This window comes from Saccopteryx bilineata, chromosome 3 (genome assembly GCF_036850765.1).
Source record: "Saccopteryx bilineata isolate mSacBil1 chromosome 3, mSacBil1_pri_phased_curated, whole genome shotgun sequence".
Taxonomy (NCBI): Eukaryota; Metazoa; Chordata; class Mammalia; order Chiroptera; family Emballonuridae; genus Saccopteryx; species Saccopteryx bilineata.
This window is the reverse complement of record NC_089492.1, coordinates 233,169,673-233,196,177: the sequence shown is the minus strand read 5'-3', so window position 1 is coordinate 233,196,177 and position 26,505 is coordinate 233,169,673. Positions and strand designations below refer to the sequence as shown.

Genomic DNA, 26,505 nt, shown 5'->3' with positions numbered 1-26,505 from the left:
TGTTGGGAATACCTCCATGCAAGAAGTCCAGATGGGGAAAAAAAAAGAAAAAAAGACGGAAAGAAATGCAATTTCCAGCTGCTGTATAACTCAAAGGACAAGCTATGAGTCTCAGATCCTGAATTCCACATTCCGTTTCCACACTAGATAATGTGATTTTCAATTCTTCTCCTGCATCACGCTCCAAATTTCTTTGCCTGGTCAGCAAGGTAACTGACCACACTGACCCCTGTCTTTCAGGAGCTTATTTTTTTCTCTCCAATATAGAATTCTTCTACAGGCTAATAAATGGGCTTACTGTTCTGTGCATATAACATTTTCTTTTCCAGCTTTTTATGGTAGACAAATACAGGTGTTAGTCCTGACTTTCTCACCTGAAAACCAGGTGACCTTAGAGAAATCACTTAACTTCTGAGGTTGTCTCCCTTATACCTCTGCTCGCATTCTGTATTATTACTCTCTTCCCAAACATTTTAGTTTCTGTTAATAACATCTTCTGTTTTTAAAAGGATATTCTCCACTTTTTTAAAGTGCTGATCAACATGATACTTGGCATTCATTGTATCTACCTACAACATAAAGTTGGAGCTGAGATTCACAAACCTCTGGATTCCGTGGATGATTTTCAGGTGTCAATATTAATATGAATACAATATGTGTGAATGGGGTCTATGCACATTTTTCTCCTGAGGTTTAGACCCTTGATCCAAAGTTAAGAACCACTGTCCTGAAGTAATAAAAGGCCTGTGGCAGCATCTGCCTGGGTCCTTGTCTTGCACAGAGAGCCCTGCCACCTACCTTTTTGGGCTTCTACATTCTCCCAGAACCCACATTCCTCTTCTCTGCTCATGTCCAAGAATAATAATAACTTACCTTTATTGACCATTTATTATGTACCAAGCACTTAGTATATAAAAGCCCCATGACTATTCTTTTAGTTTAATCCTTAAAACAATCCTATAAGGGGGGGGGCTATTATTATCTCTCTTTTATAGGTGAAGAAAATGAAGTACAAGGAAGTTCCAAAACTTACCAAAGGTCACAATAATTTGTAAGTGGCAGGTTGAGGATTCAGCCCAAACACTTTGGCTTGACATACCAAAATGAGGCTCCTTTTGGACTATTTCGTTGCCATCAGATAGTAGATTGTCACAAATTCCACCATCCTCTTTAAGACTCCACCCACAAAGACTCTTTAAAAAGTACCTTCTCAGTGAGTTAATCATTTCCCTTTCTGTGTTCATGAAATACTTTGGGCATTTAGCATTGAACACATTGGTAAAATTTTTTTATTTCTTTATCTTTGAACTAAGACTGTGAGCTCATAACTAATTATTCTGACTACATCTTGAGTATTCACTGCGTCTGGGGCTGTGCTAAGTACGGAAACACAAAAATGAACAAGATACAGTCCCTGCCCTGAAAATTCAGTCTTGAAGAATAAAGAAAAGTAAACATAGAGGGGCCATGACAGTTTTTGAAATTGTATTATGAAGGAGGACTTATCTATCTATGTATCTTAAATCCTAAATTAAAAAAAAAAATGTCAGCACATGGTAGAAGCCCCCTATATGATTACTGAATGAATAAAGAAAGTTGGGAAGGATGGTTCAGAAGCTGGACTGTTAAATTAAAAGATCTACCATCCCTTTATAAAAACTCTTTGGTTATTTATACACTGACTCACCTAAAAACTGCTTCCTGTGTTGGTGTCTATGATACATTTTTTAATGTCACACTAAAAATACATTTCCAGTACAGCAGCCCTGTCTGCCTACCTAAGGACTAGAAATGAATACATGGTGACATGTAACAAAATAAAATGCAAGAAAATTCACTCATTTCAACACTAGGCTTACTCTCTAACAAAGGGGCATCCATGCTGACTGAGAGATGTCTTCTAAAATGGTCCACACACTGGAGGGTTCTTTAGGCACTTTTTTCTTTTTTAAGTGAGAGGTAGGGAGGCAGAGAGACAGAATTCCACATGCGCCCCAACTGGGATCTAACCAGCAAGCCCACTAAGGGGTCAATGCTCTGCCCTTTGGAGCCGCTGTTCTGTTGCTTAGCAACCAAACTATTTTTAGCACCTGAGATGAGGTCATGGAGCCATCCTCAGTGCCCAGGGCCAACTTGCTCGAACCATTTGAGCCATGGCTGTGGAAGGGGTAGAGAGAAAGAGAGAGAAAGAGGGAGGAGGGGAGAAACAAATTGTCGCTTCTCCTGCGTGCCTCGACCAGAAATCAAACCCGGGACTTCCACATGCCAGCTGATGCTCTAGCTCTGAGCTAACCAGCCCGGGCCTTTAGTCACCTATTTACAAAGCTGAAGGGATACTCATGAGATTTGTATAGAGCCAAAGAATCTTGAGTCACACACTCTCTGCAAAAGAGAGTTAGAGTAGCTGGGACTTTGGGGGTCATCTAGTATAATTTCCCACTCAGAATAGGACACAGCACTATTTTTACTATTTTTTTTTTAAGAGAGACAGAGAGAGAGAGTCAGAGAGAGGGACAGATAGGGACAGATAGACAGGAAGGGAGAGAGATGAGAAGCATCTACTCCTCGTTGCAGCTCCTTAGTTATTCATTGATTGCTTCCTCATATGTGCCTTGACCAGGGGATGACAGCACAGTGAGTGACCCCTTGCTCAACCCAGTGACCTTGGACTCAAGCTAGAGACCTTGGGCTTCTAGCCAGCAATCTTTGGGCTCAAGCAAGAGACTATGGGGTCATGTCTATGATTCCATGCTCAAGCCAGGAACCCTGTGCTCAAGTTGGTGAGCCCATGCTCAAGCCATCAACCTTGGGGTTTCAAACCTGGGTCCTCTGCATTCCAGTCCGACGTTCTATCCACTGCACCACTGCCTGGCCAGGCTAGGACACTGCACTATTGATAGACTCATGGTGGGAGCCAGAAACCGGAGCCACAAGATCACTTTCACTTATAAACGCTCTGTTTCCCAGCTGGGAGACTTTGGACAAACCAATTGACCTCTCTCATTCTCAGTTTCCTCATTCTGCCAGGGAGAATTATTGAGATGATCAGATGAAATAAAATTAAAACTGTCCTAATCAGAGATGATTTGGTTGTAAGTAACAGGATTTTGCACATACTAGCTTAAGCAGAAATTAACTGCAGGATATAAAGATAGCTCAAAAAACTCAGGACATCTCCCCTTTCTCCTTGTATCTGGTTTCAATAAACTTTCTCTGCTTCTCCTTACATCTGGTGAAGGATGGCTGCCCAGAGAGTTATCAGGATTTTTCAGTTTAAGTGCTCATGAAGGTAGGTCTAGAAATATTGAACTTCAATTTCAAAAAGAGAGAGAGAATCTGATTATTCCCCCTTGGGTCAAAGGCCCATTCTAATCCAATCATCTGAGGCTAGGGGAATAATCATGTGGCTAGTTGCCCATTCAGTCAACGTGGAAGCCCACTGTGAGAAAGGGGAGATAGGCAAGTTCTGCAAGAAAATGGTATGAGGCCAAAGCAAATGGCTGTCAGTAAAGAGCACCACCAGCATCTCTGGTACAAAAAATGCAAGCTGTCACTGTAGTCATCATCATTATGAGCCCCGACACCCCTCACCAAATGGCTTCTGCTATATTACTACCAGTGACGGGTAGCTTACTACTCGAAGATATAGCCTTTTTATTGCTAAACAACTCCAATTATTAGAACTCTGGTACGTGGTAGCAACTTTTATTAAGATACTAAATTTAAATATTTCCAATCTTCCCCCAAACTTTACTTTTAAGGAAGGCATAATTTTGCTTGTTAGGTCAGGCCCACACTTTCCATAGTGGTCATAATATGAATAACCAGTAAGGCAGGAGAGAGAGATTCACTGGACAATTATTTTAGGAAAAAACTTAGACTTAATAATTTTAAAAACCAGAACCTCTTCTTTCTTTAAAAAATTTCTAGGCTCTGGCTAGTTGGCTCAGTGGTAGAGCATCGGCCCGGCATGTGGATGTCTCGGATTCAATTCCCGGCCAGGGCACACAGGAGAAGCACCCATCTGCTTCTCCACCCCTCCCCCTCTCCTTCCTCTCTGTCTCTCTCTTCCCCTCCCGCAGCCAAGGCTCCATTGGAGCAAAGATGGCCCCGGGCGCTGAGGATGGCTCCATGACCTCCGCTTCAGGTGATAGAATGGCTCCGGTCGTAACGGAGCAATAGCCCAGATGGGCAGAGCATTGCCCCCTGGTGGGGATGCTGGGTGGATCCAGGTCAGGCACATGCGGGAGTCTGTCTGACTGGCTTCCCTGCTTCTCACTTCGGAAAAATACAAAATAATAATAATAATAATTTCTACTACCTCTACAATGAACACTAACTTACAAAAGTCAAAGAGTAACTAGAACCACTTCTAGCATCACTGTGAAGACAGTAGATAGATATTGAAAGAAATGGTTTTTTCCAGTGTAGGATCCCTGGTGCTTTTGAGGGTAGAATTTTGCCTTGTTTAACAAAGGATTTTCCAACTCCCATCTAACTTTCTTTTGTTTGGAAAGCTTAATTCAAAAAATAATTTTATTTCATATTTTCTTAGGTTACCCCAAATAAAAGTATGATTTCCCCATAAAATAACCTCATATTAGCTATGTGATGACTAACTGCATTTAAACTGTGATAAGAAAACTCGAAGTTAGAAGAGGAGGTAAAAACACAAAAGCACCTTATATATATGGAGGAGGGGGTGCCATCCAGGAATCTGCTGCTGCTGGCTGCTTTGCTATTCATATTTCTCATTGATGTCACCAGGCTTTTATTTTAGTAACCAGAATATACTTATTATGGATGCAGAGAGAATCTCCTCATTTATATTCTAAACTCAGAGCAGGAAATGAGACATGTGGGTGATCTGCAGCTGTGGCACTATAAACAGGACCTGCCTACCTCCTAATCTAGGTTCGAGACTATACTCCATTGCCTGAACTACATACAGATTGTGAGATTTTTAAAAAATAGAAAAATACACCATTTTTAGAAAGACCAGAGCAACTTCTGTCCAAAAATCAGAGGCCACTGTTTGGTAGAAAGCTCACTGACCTGTACAGTATACTGTACTTACTGCTCTGCACCATCTGCCCGCCTCCATGGTTGATACACACCAGGAGATCCTGCTGTCTCCAGCCCACTGCGCTCCAGTGGGCAAGTACCATTGGCTATTATAAGGTCTCTTAGTCTGGTAAATTCAAGGGCTGGTCTTTAACATTTGAGAGTCACACACCTGTATTTGAAAACCTGACAAAACTCTCAAATTCTCTTACTCCAGAAATTCATGTTAAGTATGTATAACTAAAATTTTACATAGCATGTCAGGAGGCTCACTTGGTCCTTGAAATCTACCCAGAGACTCTGGTGGAGAATTATTTAACAACTGGACTCTAACGTTGCTTCCAGTGCTCAAAATTTGCAATTATAAAGCTAATGTTTAGTGACAGTGATTGCAAATTATTCAGCACCCTGGATGAGTATTTCTCAAGACTAGAACCAAGCCAATATGATATACTTTCCAAGGTTAAACTGACCAGTAAGCCAATGAACAATTGGAAGGAGGTGACAGGGACTGGATATAGTAAACTCTAAACATTCATAAAAAGAAAAATCTGGAGGAAGATAACCCAGAAAAGGGATTCAGACAGCTTTATATTTAAATCCAAATAGTGGGTTTACCAATCATCACACTGAAATAAAACAGAGCCGAAGTTTCCCATGCTCCTGTCAACATAAACATGTTTGCAATGATTCATTACAAAGTTGTGCCTGAATATTCCCTTAAAGAAAAAGATAAGTCCATGAATGAGAGTGAAAAAACATGATGTCCCTAATCTTCATTATCCTGGGTTAATTGTCAAGTATAGCCTTCTCCCATTATTTTGGTTTCTTTCTATTCCAAGTCAGTAGGTAAGACTGACTCACACTAGTAAATTCTAGGTCCTAGCCTTTATTTGAAGGGGGTGCATGACTTCTCAAAAAAGGGGACTAATCATGTAAACCCACCTTGAATACTGACAATCTCCTTATCTCTTTATCCAACACTAAAAATCCAGTTTCATTCAAGTCTCCTGGATAACTTAAGCATTAGAGCTTATCCTTTTTTTTTAGGGGAAGAAGTGTGAGAGTGGAAAGAAATTTTGAAGTTTTTATTTCTTCTCACATGGACTCTGACTGAAGTAGGTAAAGAAATTCAAAAGGGGCCCTGGCCGGTTGGCTCAGTGGTAGAGCATCAGCCCCACATGTGGAAGTCCCGGGTTCGATTCCTGGCCAGGGCACACAAGAGAAGTACCCATCTGCTTCTCCACCCTTCCCACTCTCCTTTCTCTCAATCTCTCTCTTCCTCTCCCGCAGCCAAAGCTCCATTGGAGCAAAATTGACTCGAGTGCTGAGGATGGTGGGTCCATGGCCTTCACCTCAAGCACTAGAATGGCTCCGGTTGTAGTGGAGCAACACCCCAGAAGGGCCGAGTATCAACCCATGGTGGGCATGCCGGGTAGATGCCGGGTGGATCCTGGCCGGGTGCATGCGGGAATCTGTCTGTCTATCTGCCTCTCCCCACTTCACACTTTGGAAAAATACCCCCCCAAAAAAAAGACATTCAAAAGATAACTTTGAAAATCTTGGTGACTCCAGTCTGAAATGAAAAATATTGAATCAGAAATGGTTTTCTTTGCTTCTGCAAGCCCACATCAGAGAAAGTGCCATAGCTGTTCCATGGCTCGATTGAAGCAAGTTAGCCCTGAGCACTGAGGATGACTCTATGGTCTCTGCCTCAGGTGCTAAAAAATGCTCTGGTTGCAATGAAGCAAGGACCCCAGATGGGCAGAGCATCACCCCCTAGTGGGCTTGCAGCGTGGATCCTGGTCAGGGCTCATGTGGAATCTGTCTCTGCCTCCCCTCCTCTCACTAAATAAAAATAAATAAATAAATAAATAAATAAATAAATAGTTTTCTTATAAACAGAGATTATAACATGGTCGTGAATCAAAGAAGGTCTGTTTGGGGGGAGGGGACTGGTAGAATTCTTTTTCTCAGTAGTTGCTCCACCATATTTTGTCATAGAGGATTATCTGATTAAGCATGAAATTTCAGTTGTGTGAATACCATATTATGAATGGCAATATGCTATGATGGAATCATCACAGCAGTTGTAGTTTTATGGTGTACATTCAGCTCTCTTTGGGAACCCCTCCCAAGAAACATCTGAAAATGGAATTAAGAACCACGACTCTTGCTGATGGCCAATGATATGACAGAAGAATTACATGACTTTCTCCCTTCTATAAATTCACCCCTGATGATATTGGATAAACTGATGGTTTATTTTTTATTTTTATTTTTTTTTCTTTTTTTCTTTATTCATTTTTAAAGAGGAGAGAGAGAGGGAGAGAGAGAGAGAGAGAAGGCGGGAGGAGCTGGAAGCATCAACTCCCATATGTGCCTTGACCAGGCAAGCCCAGGGTTTTGAACCGGTGACCTCAGCATTTCCAGGTCGATGCATTATCCACTGCGCCACCACAGGTCAGGCGGTTTATTTTTTATTTAACAGATTGTTCCTTTAAGCTAACTGTTTTCATGTAGTGTCTGCTTAATAGTTCATAACAGGTGTACAAAGGAAGAGCACAATCACATCATAAAAAGTTAGGCAATCTTCTCTCAGGACACTCAGCCATCTAACTTGAATATTGTTTATGTAATAGTATCATTCTGAGTATTTTTTTTTTACTAGAAATAAGCTTTACAGAAATTTTTGCAGTTTAAGAAAAAAATCAGTCATCAGTTATAGAAATATGTAATTCCATCATTTTAGGTAGTCATTTACAATAATAGAACAGGCACATAAAACTTAACATTCAACTGTAGAGTACAGCACAGGGCTGAAGGCAAAACAACAACTTCATTACCTAAGAACAGAATACACACCCTAGCTTTCCCCATCATTTACCATTATTCCTTCAGCCTAAGGGATTTTTAGACCCATGAAAAGTCCTAGATCTACTATTCAACACAGAGCAGTCCATATTGAGTCTTTCTGCCAATGAATCTCAGTGCTTTTATTTCAACAGCCTGTAGATTTAAAAGCTAGGTTAAGACATGTCAGGAAAAAACAAAAACAACAACAAAAAACTTCCTTCATTGATCTCTGTACCTAAGTTCCTCAAAAAGAGTCCCATGGAGAGTCTGGAGCTATGTTCAGTGTGTGACTTGCAGTTGTAATGAGTAGAGTGACATCCCATTACAAATGGACACCATGTTAGCTGACAAAAACCTATATTTCACAAATAAATACATAAATTGAGTGACTGAATGACAATACACTTTACGAAGAATGAGATAAACCCACTCTAGAGGATATTTATTTTCAAATACAGAATTTGGTGTTACAGAAAAATCTAAGCCTATCACATAGATAAGCAATCATTTTTCCCAATGATTAACCATACATCTAGACACCAATCTTCAGGTTGACATTTTTCTGACATTTTCAGTCTACCCACTCTCCTTCCATGTCCTAGCTCTTTGGAGTAAAAACTAAAGCCTTATGTCCCTTATGATTCTATAGAAATGCCACATTTGTGCCTTGACAAACAGGTTAATTCCATGATTTTGAAATGTTCAGAAAAACAAGTCATCACTGTCCCAATCATAGATTTCCAGATAGACCTGTTTAGAATTTGTAATCGATAGGCACTGAAATGTCAATTACTCTGGTTTTTAGGTATCTCTAAGTCTCTAGATTCTCTTCAAGTGGCCTTCCTTCCCCAGATCTTGTAGATTATTATTTTAAAACTGTCACCACTTAAAAGTTGAACTGGTTAATACTTTTTATACTTATCACTAAACAACAATTGTAGGTGTTAAAAATGTTTATGGACCCTGGCCGGTTGGCTCAGCGGTAGAGCGTCCACCCGGTGTGTGGAAGTCCCTGTTCGAATCCTGGCCAGGGCACACAAGAGAGAAGCACCCATCTGCTTCTCCACCCTTCCCCCTCTCCTTCTTCTCTATCTCTCTCTTCCCCTCCTGCAGCCAAGACTCCATTGGAGCTAAGTTGGCCCAGGCACTGAGGATGGCTCCATGGCCTCTGCCTCAGGTGTTAGAATGGCTCTGGTTGCAGCAGAACAATGGCCCAGATGGGTGTCACATTGCCCCCTGTTGGGCATGCCAAGTGGATCCTTGTGGGGTGCATGCAGAAGTCTGTCCGCTGCCCCCGCTTCTTACTTCAGAAAAAAAAAGTAAGTAAAAAAACATGTTTATGTTTAAACTGTGAAAAGAAGAGAATCTGTTTAAAATTACTTTTTAAAATGTGGGTTACTTTTTGGGGTAAATGCATAGAATATCATCTTTCTCAATAATCAAATATACATATTCTTCAACCACTTTTTTTTTTTTTTTAACAGAGACAGAGAGAGAGTCAGAGAGAGGGATAGGCAGAAAGGAACGAAGAGATGAGAAGCATCAATCATTAGTTTTTCGTTGCGCGTTGCAACACCTTAGTTGTTCATTGATTGCTTTCTCATATGTGCCCTGACCGCGGGCCTTCAGCAGACCGAGTAACCCCTTGCTTGAGCCAGCGACCTTGGGCTCAAGCTGGTGAGCTTTTGCTCAAACCAGATGAGCCCGCACTCAAGCTGGAGAGCTTGGGGTCTCGAACCTGGGTCTTCCACATCCCAGTACAATGCTCTATCCACTGCACCACCGCCTGGTCAGGCTCTTCAACCACTTTTATTACTATAAATTTCCCTTCAGTGTCACCATTTTCCTTCCAAAGGATCAGCCTAAATAAATCTCGTAACTAATGAAACAATGACCAGCTTTTAAATCATAAGTCAAGGCTACTCTAGTTTCTAAGGGTTTGTCAGGATCCCAAATCTTAGCTAAAATCTGCATCACCTTAAATTAAAAATCTTAAAAGAAATAAACATTTAACTCAAATAACCAGAGTTCTTATTTTATTTGCTCAAAGACCCTTTAAAGAGGCCCTGGCCGGTTGGCTCAGCGGTAGAGCATCAGCCTAGCGTGCGGAGGACCCGGGTTTGATTCCTGGCCAGGGCACACAGGAGAAGCGCCCATTTGCTTTTCCACCCCTCCGCCGCGCTTTCCTCTCTGTCTCTCTCTTCCCCTCCCGCAGCCAAGGCTCCATTGGAGCAAAGATGGCCCGGGCGCTGGGGATGGCTCTGTGGCCTCTGCCTCAGGCGCTAGAGTGGCTCTGGTCGCAACATGGCGATGCCCCGGAGGGGCAGAGCATCGCCCCCTGGTGGGCAGAGCTTCGCCCCTGGTGGGCGTGCCGGGTGGATCCCGGTCGGGCGCATGTGGGAGTCTGTCTGACTGTCTCTCCCTGTTTCCAGCTTCAGAAAAATGAAAAAAAAAAAAAGAAAAAGAAAAGAAAAAGACCCTTTAAAGATAGGTGAACACTCTGACCATATGCACATTAGAAATCCCAACTTAAATTTCTTAATCCATATGTGAAATCTCTTCATTATTTGGAAATTCATTGCATAGACTGCCTAGGAAAGCTTAAAGAAAAAATAAGATTGATCCTGCCTTTTCTTTGCATGAGAGGTACAGCTGACTCTGATAAATAGAAAGCCATCCATCCACATATAGTAGGATCTTGTTCACCACACTCCCAGTCTCTTTCCTCCTGTCCTACTTATTGTTGTCAGAAAGGCATCCAAACAATAATAAAATTAAAAAGTGAACAAGCAGTCTCATGCATTTCAAATATGTATAAGGATCAGAGGAAAACCTATCAAGTGTTACAAATATCATTATAATTAAAAATATATATGTATTTGTCTATAACAACGAACAAAGACATGCTATCACTCTTTAATCAATGCCTTCTTCATTGTTCATAAACACAAGGATAAAGAATAAATATAAGAAAATAATAGTCCCACAAACTCAAGAGGTTACCTTCTCATATTTAAAGGCAATAGCCCCTACCCACTGCCCCTGCTCAAATAAGTATTTTTTAAATCTGGTTTGCTTGAGGCACTATGATTTCAGCTATTCTATACTTTTACTGATAGAACTGTTAATTTTTTCTGATAGGATCTTGTAATTTTTTTAGTGTGTCCTTATTAAGTGCAGGACCTCATGTTATAAGAAATTTAAGAATTTTTTAAAGATAAGAATCTTCAGTAAAGTTTTTTTTCTTAGATGAAGATAAAATATATTTTAGTCTGAATACACACTCAAACTTCCTTTACATAAAGATATATTTTATCAAATCATCACCAAGGCGGATGAGGGGACGGGATCAGAGAAGGTGAAGGGATTGGTGAAATTATATATACATAACACAGAGATACAGATAACAGGACAGCAAATCCCAGAGGGAAGGTGAGGACGGAGTTAGAGGGAGGGAGGCAAAGAGGGTACAATGGGAGGCACGTTGTTGGGGGGTGAGGGTGTTTTATTGAGTGGGACACTTGAATCAGTGTTAACACAATACATTTAAAAACTTAATAAAAATAGTTTTTTTAAAAAAGAGCATCGCTAACATAGGCATTTTGGGGTTTTGGGGGTTTTTTTTGTGACAGAGACAGAGAGTGACAGAAAGAGGGACAGACATGAAGGGAGAGAGATGAGAAGCATCAATTCTTTGTTGCAGCTTCTTAGTTGTTCATTGATTGCTTTCTCATATGTGCCTTGCAGACTGGGAGGAGGGGGGGCTACAGCAGACCGAGTGACCCCTTGCTTAAGCAAGCCAGCAACCTTGGGCTCAAGCCAGAAACCTATGGGCTCAAGTCAGCGACCATGGGGTCATGTCTATGATCTCACACTCAACCCAATGACCTCGCGCTCAAACTGAGTCAGTGGTCAAACTGGATGAGCCTGCGCTCAAGCCACTAACCTCAGGGTTTCAAACCTGGGTCCTCTGCATCCCAATCCGACTCTCTATCCACTGCGCTACCACCTAGTCAGGCAACATAGGCATTTTTGATGCTTAGCATTAATATTTACTGGGAACAAATTTACCTGTAAAGTTATTTAGGTATGTAAGTAATAGGTCCTTACTACCAATAGGATGTGTGTGTGGCAGTGGCTGTGGGGGTGTTCACCACACATCCAACAATTCTCAAATACCAGCAAGGTGCCTTACCATGCAACTCATTTCTGACACTACTTGAGAGAGCATCCAATTCCACAGATTGAGGGCTCAGTCCCACAAGAACTACCCTCCACTTCAGATGCCAATCATAAATTCAGGTTATCACCTATGCTTCTTACCAGCTGACTATAACCCATGAACTCCTTGTTGTGTTCAATTAATTTTCAAGAAAAGCTCACTAGATTACAGATTTATTACAAAAGATAAGAATCACATTAAGAGATACATACAACAAGGTCCCAAACAAAAGAGCTTCTATCCTCATGGAGCTTGGGGCCCTGCCCATGGAAGTGTTCTGGTTCCCCAACTTGGAAGCTCTCCATACTCCCCTCTTCTGGGTTTTGTAGAGGCTCATCCCCTAGGTATAACTGATTGAATTGCTGGCCTTCAGAGACTGATTTCAACCTCCAGTCCTCTCCTCCACAGAAATAGCAGAGGGCTGAAAGTTTCACCCCTCTATTTATGGTTGGTTTCCTTGGCAACCTGTCCCTACCTGTAGGTGTTTTCCAAAGGTCATTTCATTAACATAATCTCAGTATCTGTGGAAAGGGGCTTGTTATTCATAACAAGACACATTTCACCTTTATGACTCTGAAATAATTTCAAAATCCAAGAACAAGAGCCCAAATATAACAAAGGGTGTTCCCAATGCTTTTATCATTCAGAAAATTCCAAGGGTTGCAGGAACTGTGAACAAAGACCAAATATATATGAGAAATATATTTTGGTCATCTGAATGATCAAATATCTATTTCTTATAAATCACAGTATCACAACATTGAATATTCCTCTCATTATAGCATGTATATTTCACTTTGGTAGGTTTAAGTGTCCGTTTCTCAACCACCATCTTCCCTAATCCCTTACAAGAACATTTTTTGTTCAGTCTTGTATCCTCAATACCTATTGCTTAACACAGGGTTGGGACTGTGTCACAAAACCAATGAATAAGTCAACTGTAAGAGGATGAGACAAGGAAAATATCACTTGAATGCTTTGGGCTGTTGTACAAATCAGGACCTTCCTATCAGCTGTTTCTTCTTCTATCTGGAAGGCTCTTCTATTTGTCCCCTTTCTCACCCTCCAACTCCTTTTCAGGGCTTTTACTGTTTAACACTGCTCATCTGTACACACACACACACACACACACACATGCACACATGCACACAGACATGCCAAGGCAGCCTTCTTCCCTTTCCTGGTTCTGAAGGCTTTTCTTTATGCTCCTTAGCCTCCTGGGTATACCTTAGTCAGCACCTAGCACACCATACTGTGATGATTGGTTATTTCCTAGTCATTTCCCCTTGAAGGACAGCATCTTCATTTGTACTGCATGTTCAACCATCAATCAGTACACTGCCTGGCGGTAGTGGGCACTCAAAAGTATTTTGAGCCCTGACCAGATAGCTCGGTTGGCTAGAGCATCATGCTGAAGCACAGAGGTTGTTGATTTGATCCCTGGTCAGGGCACATGCAGGAGCAGATCAGTGTTCCTGTCATCTCTGTCTGTCTCTCTCCTTTCCTCCCTCTTGAAAATCAATAAAATAAACATTAAAAAAAATTTTAAAAATATTTTGAAGTAATAGGTAAAAGATTAAATGAATGGGGAGGGGAAAGTCTGCAATATGGAAAATTATCTCAGCATTATCTGTTTGATAAGATGTCAATCAGGTACATACACTGTTTCAACTTCTAAACAGAGTAAATTAATATGATTGTATAGCAAGATTATTGCAGGTAGAGGAAAATTACAATTAGAAAAAGTGCTTTAATCCATGGACAAATCCCAAGTAGAAATGTCTTCAAAACACTTTTTTGCTCTAACCCCTGAACCTGCTTCAGTAAAAATTGCTTTCTTCCTTCTCATCCTACTATTTCATCCCCTACGAGCCCCATGTGCCACTTGTGGATCTCGCTCCCGGAATCACCCAGTGACCTCCTCCTCACATAATGTGTATATGCCCATGCCTCCAGAGTCTTGAACCACAATGGGTAAGCTACAAAAAACAAACACACACTCTGGTTTTGTTTGACAATGAGTATTCCCATTTTGACAGAGATCTTTCTCTTAGGCAAATGGCTTTAATCAAAGCTCAGTAAAATGACAGTTGAAACATGGGACCTTTCAGAAATCTTCAAATCACTCCACTGAGATGAACTCCCTCCTGGCACTAGAGAGTTGAAGGGGTGAACATGCCACTCTGTCATGTGACTTCTTTTTAGCTGAAGGCCATCAAAATCTAGCAAACTCAAAAAAAATTTTTTTTACTACTCCCATAACTACCTAAAAGAATTTAGATAGTGGGTCTGGCACAGAAAGAGAGCTTTACCAGAGATAAATTTTATCAGAAAGGCTTAACTGCATGGTAGGGCAAGCTTCTAATTACCAAACATCTGTTTTCCTATCATCCTGCGAATTACCCTCCTCCCCTTCAGAGCTCTGGGTCTCTGTCCCATTTCTTAGTTCAGGATGGCATATTAAGCTTCAATTATCCAACTTGCTCTTGAGTCTCATATATTTGGGGCTCAAGTACATGATACTAATTTTTTTCTCTTGTTAATATTTCTCATATCAATTTAATGATTAGACCAGCCACAGGAATACTTTTTATCTCCACCCCCACAGAAGGTAGTGAAGCGTGGTGGTTTGGTCAGGGCTCTGAAGGCAGGCTGCCTGGGGCTGAATCCACTCTCAGCCTTTGCACTTAGGTAACCTCATGGGTGCTCAAGTTTTCTAATTGTAAAATGAAATAGAAGACCTACCTCTAGAAACTGGTGGGAAGGTGCAATGGGTTAAAACAAGTAGAGAAAAGTACCTAATAAGTAGTAAGCCATCAATAATTGCCAGCTACTATCATTTCATTTTAGTGTTATTAGAACCGGTTCCGAAAGAACCTGAAGAGAGCAAAGCCCCCAGGTAGGAGAGGAAAGAGAGGAGAGGGCACTTACTGATCTGGTTGTTCAGCTTGAATGCAATGTCCAGCTGCAGGATCAACAGCATGAATTGGAACCAAGGACTCATCTCCATGGAGGGAAGGGGAATATGAACAGAAAACACAATGTCGTTGGCTTCTATTTCCCTTGGAATTGCTTCCTCAATGTCTCGGATTTTGTCACAGTGGTTGAGTCCCCAAGGCACAAACCATTTTGTCTTGTGATGGTTTTTACGAACATCCACGCATTTCACTGACATGTAGGACACTGCTGTTGTGGGCCCTGGAGCTGCAAAGAAAATGTTTTACTGTTTTAGAAAAATCATCCACTGAAGTACTCTCTTCTGGCGAACCTTCTTTCCACTACTGTCATCTCCATTTTTTGGTACTGCCTTCTATAACTTAGAATCAGTCATACCTAGGGACCTCCCAAATCTGGGTGAGGATCCTTCAATGACCAACGTAGGTGTCATAAAGTATCCCCCCAAAGCCTTCTCATTGTGTTTTCAATTGCTGATATCTATTGAAAGAATATATTTGTAACCTGATTAGTTTAGTTACTTCCTCGCTCCAAAACAAATGTCACAAAAATCCCTGATGCTTCAGTGACCACCTGCTTGTGAACTTGGGAGGGCTCTGGTGCTTCAAAGACCACGATGTCGAGGTCAGAAGACTTGGGTCTGAAGACCGTTTGAACAACTTATTCTCAGTTCATCTTGGGTAAGTCAGTTAAATCAATAGCAGCTTCAAGGCCCTCATCTGAGAAACAAGATACCTGGTTTCTGAGATTCTTAACTCTAAAAATTTTACAGTACTGTACTGCTTTTGATTGAGAGAAAGAACTGTGTTAACTCAGGTCATTACTTAGGTACCTATCACAGGGTGGGAACTCAAACACTGACAGATACTTCAAAGTTATAATAAAATATAATCCATGCATTTCAAGAGAGAAAGAGAGAACATCACATTTGAACTATATGACATTAAAAACACTATTTTGTGATTATAAAATAATCATATGATAATAGAAAATCTGAAAAATGCAGAAATTTTAAAGTTTGAAACAAAATTTACCCAAAATCTCACTAGAAGTAAATAACCACCACTGGAAAAATATCAAAATACTATTTGTCTCTTCTATGAGTGTATAATTAGACAAAAATTTATACATGAATTAAATTGTATGACCTTAAAAATACATACCAGCATTAACACACATTTTTACAAAAAAGAATCATATCAACATAGTTGTATAGCTTTTCCTTTTTATTCACTTAGAGAATCAGAGTAGCACAGTAATAAATAACACCAGCTCTGGAGCCAACTCGCCTGATGTCAAATCCTGGCTCTCTCATTTCTAGTTGTGTCACCACTAATCCACACTGGGAACATTTTGGGTGAATTACTAAACCCATCTATGTATTAATAGTTTTATCATCTCTTAAATGGCAATAATAACAGTACCTGCCTTTTTGAGTCATTGTGTACGTTAAACAAGTTAACATGAAAAGTACTCAGAATAGTACTTGAGCACATAAAAGGAATAAAATTAATATTAGCTATTACATTATAAATATTTTCTACATAATTAAAGTTTTTCAACTAGCAGTCACAAAATAATTACATGATATACCAAATTTAATTTACCTACACACCCCTTAGTTTGTAAAAGTTGTCTATAAAAAAGAATAATTTTTTGCCTAATATGTTTTGTTGTAATTTATCTTAACTTTTCTATCTGCTGTCTAAATTTGTTTATGGCCTATTTTAATATAGAGAAGATACAAATTTTATATAGAATCTCTCTTTTCATTTATGCTTTTTCCATGCTTTTGTCCTTAGAAGGAACTTATCTCCAAATTCAATAAATAGGCAACTTTATTATCTTCTAGTTATTTTTTAGCAATTTCATTTTAAAAATTCCTAAATAGTTGATCCTTCTAGAATTCGTTTTGATATAAGAAATGAGGTAAGTTTCTAGTTATTTTTATTTTTTTAATATTTAAATTATTTTTCACTGACTTGGCTCTATTATTGATTTATGTTATCATTTTTATCATACGTGTAACAACAGATGTTTCTGGAAAGTCTTCTCTATTTCATCTATTGAACTGTCGATTCACGGCCCAACACAACATTGTTTTGAATTCTATATGTTGATGGTGTGTATCAATATCTGACGGAGTAAATCCTTCCCCTCAATCCATTTCAAATTTATATTCTATTGCTGGAATTTTCATTGGAATTACATTAAATCTTTTTTTCACATTGATATAATTGGGGTGACACTGGTTAACGTGATTATATAGCTTTCAGGTACCCAATCTGTGTTGTGTGTATGCCCCTTCAAGTCAGGTCCTCATCCACCACCATTTATTCCCCTTTACCCTCCTCCCTCTCCCCCCTCCCCAGCAATCACCATACTGTTGTCCGTGTCCATGAGTTGTTTCTATCTTTTTTTTTTTTTGGTCCTTTCTTACTCAGTCTTTTTACCTCACCTCCCCACTGACAATGTCAATCACCGTGGACAGAATCAGCATCCTTTCTCAGCGTTTCGTTTCTCCATGCAAGAACAGCGATTGCTTCTCTATTAACTAGAGTTCATTTTTATCTCTTCAAAAATTTTCATAGTTTTCTTCATGTGGGTTCTGCCAGTATAAAATATATTTCAAATCAATTTATAAAGAAACCTTTCTCGCCTGGCCTGTTGTGGTGCAGTGGATAGAGCGTCGACCTGCTGTGCTGAGGTTGCCGGTTCGAAGCCCTGAGCTTGCCTGGTCGGGGCACATATGACAAGCAATCAATGAACAACTAAAGTGAAGCAACTGAGTTGATACTTCTCGTTCCCATCCCCCTCTATCTCTCCTCTCTCTGTAAAAAAATACTTATTTATTTTATTTATTTATTTATTTTACAGAGAGAGGGCTAGACAGGGACAGACAGACAGGAATGGAGAGATGAGAGCATCAATCATTAGTTTTTCGTTGTGCATTGCAACACCTTAGTTGTTCATTGATTGCTTTCTCATATGTGCCTTGACCGTGGGCCTTCCGCAGACCGAGTAACCCCTTGCTCGAGCCAGCGAACTTGGGCTCAAGCTGGTGAGCTTTTTGCTGGAACCAGATGAGACCTCGCTCAAGCTGGCGACCTCGGGGTCTTGAACCTGGGTTTTCTGCATTCCAGTCTGATGCTCTATCCACTGCACCACTGCCCAGTCAGGCTCTCTGTAAAATTTATAAAGAAAATCCTTTAAAAAAACAGCAACACCTTTCTCTAAAAGTCAGTAATGAAAGGAAAACGTTATAAATTATGTTTTATGTGCATGGTTTGTATACATTTAATTCTGTGCGTATATTTGGCGTACTGTGCGTTCAGACTTTTTATGAGCAGAAATCATCTTTTATTTAATAGAGACCAGATAGCAACTAGAGAAATCTGTAAAGCAAGAGGAAAGTCATGTAGGAGGCAAAACTGTGTAATATTAATATTTTTCTCTATTTCTAATGCTCAGATACATATTTTTCCTATCCCTAAATATTTATCCTAATTTTGCGTAGTAAAATGTTATGTTTGCAGAAAGTCGTGACAATGCCTAATAAAGTGTCCCCAAAATGTAGCACTACTAAACTCTAGCTGGAAGCCCTTAATGTAGTACCCTAAACAGTGGAACATGGAGTCTTCCTAATCCATGTCAGGGAAGTTTTTATTCAAAACTCAAAACTTATATCACAAAGACAGTTTACACCTAACTCATCTAAAATCAGACATCTGGCTTATTATTAGAAAAATGAAAATCAAACTTGGGTTATCCTGACTCAGCTCAATAGCCCACTGACATTAAAAAGACCAAATGGCATATTTAACCGAATCCTTTTTAATGTGGTTGGAAAAATAAACAGGGAGACAAAAGTCATGAATTCTATTTTTGACTAACATGCTCAAACTGACTATTTGCGGCAAAAAATAGTGACTGCATTTTAACTTCTATTCTTCCAAAATGAACCTAACCTTTTTTCATTTTTTTTTTTCATTTTGAAAAACAAGTCCCTCCCTCCATAGGCCAAAGTGAAAAATAACTAGCTGAGCTCCTCAGCTAAGCTCCAAAACCACATTCCAAACTTAATAACAGAGAGGCTGAACACTTTATGGACACAAAGGCTGCATTTTTAATGGACACAGTGAACGCCTGCCTCTGCAGCGGCCTGATCACTTTCATTCTTTCATTAGCCTAGTGTTTTCCTGCATCAAGAAAAAACTCCCAGGAATACTAATATTTTCATAAAGATCTGGGCAATGAACTTGGAGTAACCTCAAATGAATCTTAAGTTACACTAAGAGAATCACAAATATATTCTTTCACAAGAATAAACTAATCCTCTAGACTCAAAAAACTTTGCATAACTTAAGAACTTGAAGACAATTCAGTATCTTCATTTTTTCCAGGAGTGCTCAAAGGCAAAATGGTTATATTGTTGGAGAAAGTAAACATAAATTCTAATATTCAAACAGAAATTTTGATATCCAAACATGGACAGTAAATGTTTCCCTAGTAATGTATTTATAGCTCAAGACAACTTCCTACTCCAGTTAAAAGTGAAATACCAGGTGTTCCTTTATGTAGAAAGCCATCAAAGTCAACTAAAAAATAAAGCTTATAGTTAATAGTTGGTTGCCTAAGTTGTAACCAGAATTGTGACTAAATGTATCAGAAAACAGGATCTAAAATCAAAAAGAGTTTTACTTCTGGCCTAAATTTTCTAAAAGGTGTGAGGGATATTATTGTAAGAGAACAGGGTGAAATGGAAGAAGCTGAAATTTTCTGCAACCTCTGAAGACACGACAGTCAACTAACAGGTATATGAAAAGGACGCCTTACCTAGAATTACCTAGAAACCAATGTGGTTCTAGGGATTCATAGACTTTGTGTATTTAAGAAGGGGCTGGCTGGATTGAGGTCAACAAACTGAGTCATGTTTGCTCAGGTGAAAGCTAAAAATAACTACTCCTCAGTATTCCTGGGATAGTAATGCAATATCACCCAGCTGCCTCGGCATACTTTATAAATGTCCCCTTTATGTATCTGTAGCATTTAGTTGGGGGGGGAAAAAAAGTAGGTCAAATGCTATAATATAACCATATCAGTACAATTTAGTTGAGCAATCTGAGCAAAATGAATATGCTCAGGTACTGTGGATGGGTTACATTCTGGTAAGGTTAAGACGGCATTTAGAGTATGCCCATAAGTCATAAAACCACAAGCTGCTTCATTGAAAACTCTGGCCCATTTTAAGTTCAGTTCTCTTTACTATGTCAAATATAGACCTTTTATCTCCCCTTTTCTCATCTACATTTGCACACATGACTTTTGTCCTCCAACTCTTTATTATAGTATGAGAATTCTAAAAAGTGATATTATACAACATTTAATTTTAAAATAATATGATATCAATAAGACTTCTAATGCAAGGGTACAAAACACTGCACCAACATAACTTGAAGCCTCTTTGAAAATTTAGTGGCCCTTCAATTAAGTACATTACTAAGGTTTATATTCCATCTACCAAATAGTTCTTTTTTAAAATTTATTGATTTTAGAGAGGGGGAGAAAGAAAAGCATCGATTGGTTGTTCCATTTATTTATGCATTACTTGATTGATTCTTGCATGTGCCCTGACTGGGGATTGAACTCACAACCTTGGTGTCGTGGGACAATGATCCATCATCAAATATGTCGTTAGTACCTACCATGTGTTAATAAGCACTGTTAGAAACTGAAGTGAACCCAATAGACGCCAATCATGTCAAATTTACAAATAATGGGAAAAACAGGCAAAAACCAAATAATTACAGGAAAGAGTAAGTGTAATTGTGACAAATGCTAAATTTACCCTGCCATTACCTGAGAAAGGGCAACAGTCAGGTAAAGGGCAACAGTCAGTCATTTGAAAGGTAGGGAAAATGAATTCTCTAGAAATGAGGAAGAAATTCCATGCATCATTACAATATAACCTTGAAAAAACTGCCAGTGAACAATGACTAAGCCTGTACTTCTTTTGGAGAAATATTCATTGACTCCAGTTGACTTCCTGTTATGGTATCTCAAATAGCTGTCCAGTTTACAAATTACTATCTGGCCAACTACTACCGCTATCATGCTCAAAGTTGAGTCAACATCAAATCATTAGCCCCTACTCCCTCCAGAACCTGTAATTAGAGTTGGACAGAGATGCAAGGACTTGGTTGCCTCCTTGAAAAGTTAAAATTAAAACAACATGTTGACATGACACATGGTCTCCATTTAGGTCAACACAGACTGTTTATTTCTTTGCTTTATTCAATTGAGAAAGATTCTTTTAGCAATTATCTAGGAGTGTTATTATTATGTGAGCAATATGCTAACTAAAGATAGAGACAATGACAGTCCTAGGCTCTGAGTTGCTCAGTCTAATGTGGGAAGCTGAGAAGTTGGCAGAGAAGTACATCCTGACTTAAACTGGCTCTGACAGAGGTTTCTACAGGATGCATCAGTTGGAAAGAGGGCAAGAAGTGGGGGGATGCTGCTTGCAGAAGGCTTGGATTTAACCTTGAAAGAGAGCAGGTGTTTGTTAGCCAGAGGGAAAAGGGTGATAGCCAAGTAGGGAAGCTTCTGAGGAAGACCATGTGCTGGGTCACAGGACACCTAGAAAATCATAGTACATCCTGCAGATGTCTGTGTTTGAGTATTAAAAATTTGAAAAAGATCACTTAACAGGTGGAAATGCAGCACCACCTCTAACTTGGTTTCAGCTCTTTGCTTTCTCTAACCAGTGGTACAGTCCTATCAGAGCACCTTGGCTTCTCACAGTCTTCTCTGCTCCAGGCCATAGAGCAACATGAAAAAGAAATAATAAACTGATCTGCCAATAACAAAGAATTTTTATTTGAGGAAGACTTTTCTTTTGAGACAACTATTTTTGCCATGCAGGTTTCCACAAGGCTAGACATGATCTCTGCTGGAAGATGGGAGAAGCAAGAGAGTGTGGTGGGGAGGGAATAGAGAAGCCCCACCTCTTATTCTGGCAACCTGGCCTCCAGACGGCCTTTGAAGTCCAGATCGGTAGATAATAGCCTTCACCTAAATAATAGGAAGAATGTCTGGCTTGCAACAAAAATGATATTTAAAGATTAATCTGCTTTGGCTGCAAGGGGAAGGAGTGTGGAGAACAGACCAGCAAAAGGGTAATGCGTGTTTATAAGCATTAGTAATCATTCTTTTTTTTTTTGTATTTTTCTGAAGCTGGAAATGGGGAGGCAGTCAGACAGACTCCCCCATGCACCCGACTGGGATCCACCCGGCATGCCCACCAGGGGGCGATGCTCTGTCCATCTGGGGCATTGCTCTGTTGCATCCAGAGCCATTCTAGTGCCTGAGGTAGAGGCCATGGAGCCATCCTCAGCACCCAGGCCAACTTTGCTCCAATGGAGCCTTGGCTGTGGGAGGGGAAGAGAGAGACAGAGAGGAAGGAGAGGGGGAGGGGTAGAGAAGCAGATGGGCACTTCTCCTGTGTGCCCTGGCCAGGAATCGAACCTGGGACTCCTGCACGCCAGGCCGAAGCTCTACCACTGAGCCAACCGGCCAGGGCCAGCATTAGTAATCATTCTGACCATTGCTGGCAGATACTTTCTTTTATTAACTCAAGAGGGAGGTAGATTTAATTCATAAACCCTAGTCTCAGCTTAAGTACTGCCTTCATGATCTCTTGACCTGTAAAAAACACAAATGCTTAATTTATTAGTCTATTTTTTAAATAATTTCATTGATTTTATTCTCTACTTTGTTCCCTAAAAGATTGTGGGTTCCTAAAAAGTGAATATCAGACTTCATTTTTTTTAAATGAGGCTGATTTTAAAAGATAGAATTATTGTTTGGGGGGCTAAGAATTACCTAATTAATGTGTATATCTACAAAAGTAGAGAACAAGAGCAGTAGTTGGGCAATGTAAGCCCCCACAACTTTCACCTGAATTAAGTGACTCAATATTTTTTTCACTTTGTAATGTAGAAGAAGCTTCTACTACTTGGTCATGGATGGTATTTATATTATCTAGAGCATTTCTCTCCTATCCACAGAGGATACGATACAGTGCAAGACCGCCAGTGGATGCTGACACCATGGATAGTATAGAACCCTATAATATCATGTTTTTTCCTGTATGCACATACCTTTTCACTGACAGCACTTTATGGCTTCCCTTTGGCATACCTAAACTGCCAGCATAGCTGCTTTTATGCTTTGAGGCCGTTATGAAGTAAAATAAGGGTTACTGAACACAAACACTGTGACAGTGCATTTGACCACTGAGATTGGCTACTAAATGATTATTAAGCAGGTAGCATGTACCTGCGGATATGCTTGATAAAGTATGATTCATATCCCGGGCAGGATGAAGCAGGATCATGCAAGATTTCATCACGGTCCTCAAGACAGCAGACAGTTTAAAACTTATGACTTGTAAATTTATTTGTGGAATTTTCCATGTAGTATTTTCAGACCATGGTAGGTAATCAAAACCATGGATTAGGGGGGACTACTGTACTCAATATGGTTCTAAACTTTGCCCATCTGAATATCTATGCTTGCCTCAATGAGAATTTATATAAAATGTATTGGGCATTTAGACCCTTGGATACTTCCAGGATTTGCTTAGAATTTTTTTATGGGCCTCAAGGAGAGGAAAGAGGAAAAGAAGGAAAGAGGAGGTAGGTGGCAGAAACCAAGGAGACCAGATGAATTCCTGTTATTTATACAACTGCAATTTTTATTTGAAGCCTCCCCTCAGATACTCATTTAACATAGAAAGATCTTCAGCTAAATTAAAAATTAATTTTTAAATGTATTAAATTGAGTTCCCTCACAGATTCTGCTGGTCTTAAGTTCAAACACCTCCTACTTTAATTCTAGTTAAATGGACCCATGTGGGATACACTATACAACTGATGAAGCCAGATCATATTATCTGGTTGAATTGTGAGGTTTTACTAAACCAGCAGCTCCGTTAGCCCATTAATTCCCTCTAGGTCAGTTCCTGAAATGATTTCTTGGTATTTATCACAGCATATATCTAAATTTTAGCATGTTTCATTATAATGACTGTTTCAAAAATTTCAGCTAAAGAAAATGTAAATACTTGTGTAAAACTGACTTATTACTTTGGGAATAACTACCTCAGTCTGTGAATTTCTTTACTGAAATGGCCCTGAAGTTATAATGATCAAGACATTCATGACTTTGAAGAAACACTTTCCTATATTTCAACCATACCAATTAAATCTTACTAGATTACTAAGTGAAATATTATTTCACAATTCAATCTCAATTACTGGAGAACTAGAAGTGAGTCTACAGGGCCAGGATCTAAAGAAGTGGGTTTCAGAATTATCCTAGCTCTGCCCTAGCGTGTGTAATGGCGTGCACTAAGTAAAATGTAATTCATTCTAGCCAGCAATTTTCAGTAAGTAGTTAATTATGCTAACATCTGTTCTAGGAAAGCTAAATTTTTAAACACAGCAGAACACTTCTCTACTCTAAACTACTACCACTAAAACACACAAACACACCAAATAGCAGAATTGAATGCAAAATAATTTGTACCATATGCATGAAAGTCAGGCACTTATTTTAAAATCGTTCCCCACAACATAAACTTATGAAAAAAATGACATTGACATTTGGACAGCAGTTTCAGAAATAGTAGCAAACACTTGTATAATTCACCCTGACTTTAAAAATATTGAAAAATGTTATATATTTATATCTAAGGCTGATGAGGATTTTAAATGCTTGGCCTGCAACCTCAATTGTTTTGAAGCCAAAGATGTAACAACTTTGAAGAAAAGAAGAATTACTCTATATTTGTCAGAATCTACCCAGCAAACAAGCAGCACCACTTGGCTTCCATTACGTGTCTGGCTTGGATCCCATAGAATTGAGGAGTGTTGGAACCAAGAGGGGAAAAAAATTAGAGTACTTAGGGACGCTGAGCCAAACTCTTACATAGTATTTGAAATGCTGTGGTAAACACGAAATTACTTTCGGCTCAAAAGATTGGTGCCAGTTTTTTTCCTCTTTTTGAAAAAATAATAAAATACACATAAAGGGACTTAGCCAGAGACTTAGCATGCAAAATCTGCCAACTATTAGATATGCTCATTGGGGGAGCAATACTGAATTCTTAATTCAAATGAAAAAAAAAAAAGGACCCTCACCTTTGGTATGCAGAAGCAAAGAGAGACTAAATTAAGAAGTTTGACACAAGGACATCAAATCGCTAATTCTAGCCTCTCTCCCTGAAAAAATACCCGCAAGTTACTGTTTCTCCATGACTCCAGAAATAATCAAAACAGTAAAAATTAAACGCACAGGAATTGAACACAAAAGAGCTCCACAGAAAACCAAATGGCTCATCTGTTGATGCTATTGCTCATTGCTCGGCCAACCAGTCGTCTGGGGCTGAATTTTTGACTTTCTGCCAGGGCTTTAAAATCAGCCACCTTCCAGCCAAAAGGCTGTGGAATGCAGCCAGGACCACCTATGGAAAGTGAATTACAGCACCTTATAATTTACTACCTTGGCTGTGATCTTTCATAAAGCCAGCATGGAGGGCGAAGCAGCTCTGTGTGGGAAATCTCAGCCCTCGTGGAGGCCCCGAAGGCTGCCCTGGAAGAGCTGCGGGGGTAGGCGTGACAGAAAGGTGGACAATTGGCTCCATTTTATGAGCAAGCTTGGAACACTCTTGCATTAAAATTTTAGAGTTAAGAATACCCCAAACATTTTCTAGAAGAAACAGTCAGAGGCTTTGTTTTAAAGTACTTATTCCACTCTATAAATTTCACACATTTGTTATTTATAATTTATTATCAGACATTTATTATTTATGAATTACAGACATCTACTTTTATCAATATTGTCAATAATACTAATAAACACAAATACTATATTGATTACATATACAGTTTACAAAGTAGTTTCACCCACTTGCCTCATCTAATCCAAATAATAAACAGGGATAGTCATTATAATGACTCTCTATGGCAGATACAAAAGATGGGTGGTCACTTGACCTGTGGTGGCACAGTGCATAAAGTGTCGACCTGGAATGTTGAGGACACTGGTTCAAAACCCTGTGCTTGCCCAGGGAAGGTACATATGAGAAGCCACTACTTATGAGTTGATGCTTCCCACTCCCAGCCCCCTCTCCCTCTTTCTCTTTTTCCTCTCTCTAACATCAATAAATAAAATCTTTAAAAAATATATATGGGTTTTTTCGTCCCACCAGTAAGCAGCAGAGCAAAGACTTAAACCCCTGACTTGATATCCAGTACCCCTTCCAATATACCGCAATGCCTCTCACTTGCACTCGCCCATTTCTTTATTCACTCTCTCCAGTCACCTGAGAGGTAGTGAATGGA

The 26,505-nt window shown here is 39.6% G+C and overlaps 1 protein-coding gene and 1 non-coding gene across 2 annotated transcripts in view; one reads left to right on the top strand and one right to left on the bottom strand.

The window, feature by feature from the left end:
* Positions 1–26,505, bottom strand: part of WLS (Wnt ligand secretion mediator) — a 112,739-nt gene that overhangs the window by 51,386 nt on the left and 34,848 nt on the right. The window contains exon 2 of the mRNA XM_066268914.1: positions 15,074–15,346. Within this exon, the coding sequence (XP_066125011.1) occupies positions 15,074–15,346 (273 nt within the window). The remainder of the gene's footprint in view (positions 1–15,073; positions 15,347–26,505) is intronic.
* On the top strand, positions 6,206–6,281 carry TRNAV-CAC (transfer RNA valine (anticodon CAC)). The gene has a single exon. It is a non-coding gene; the product is annotated as a tRNA-Val (tRNA).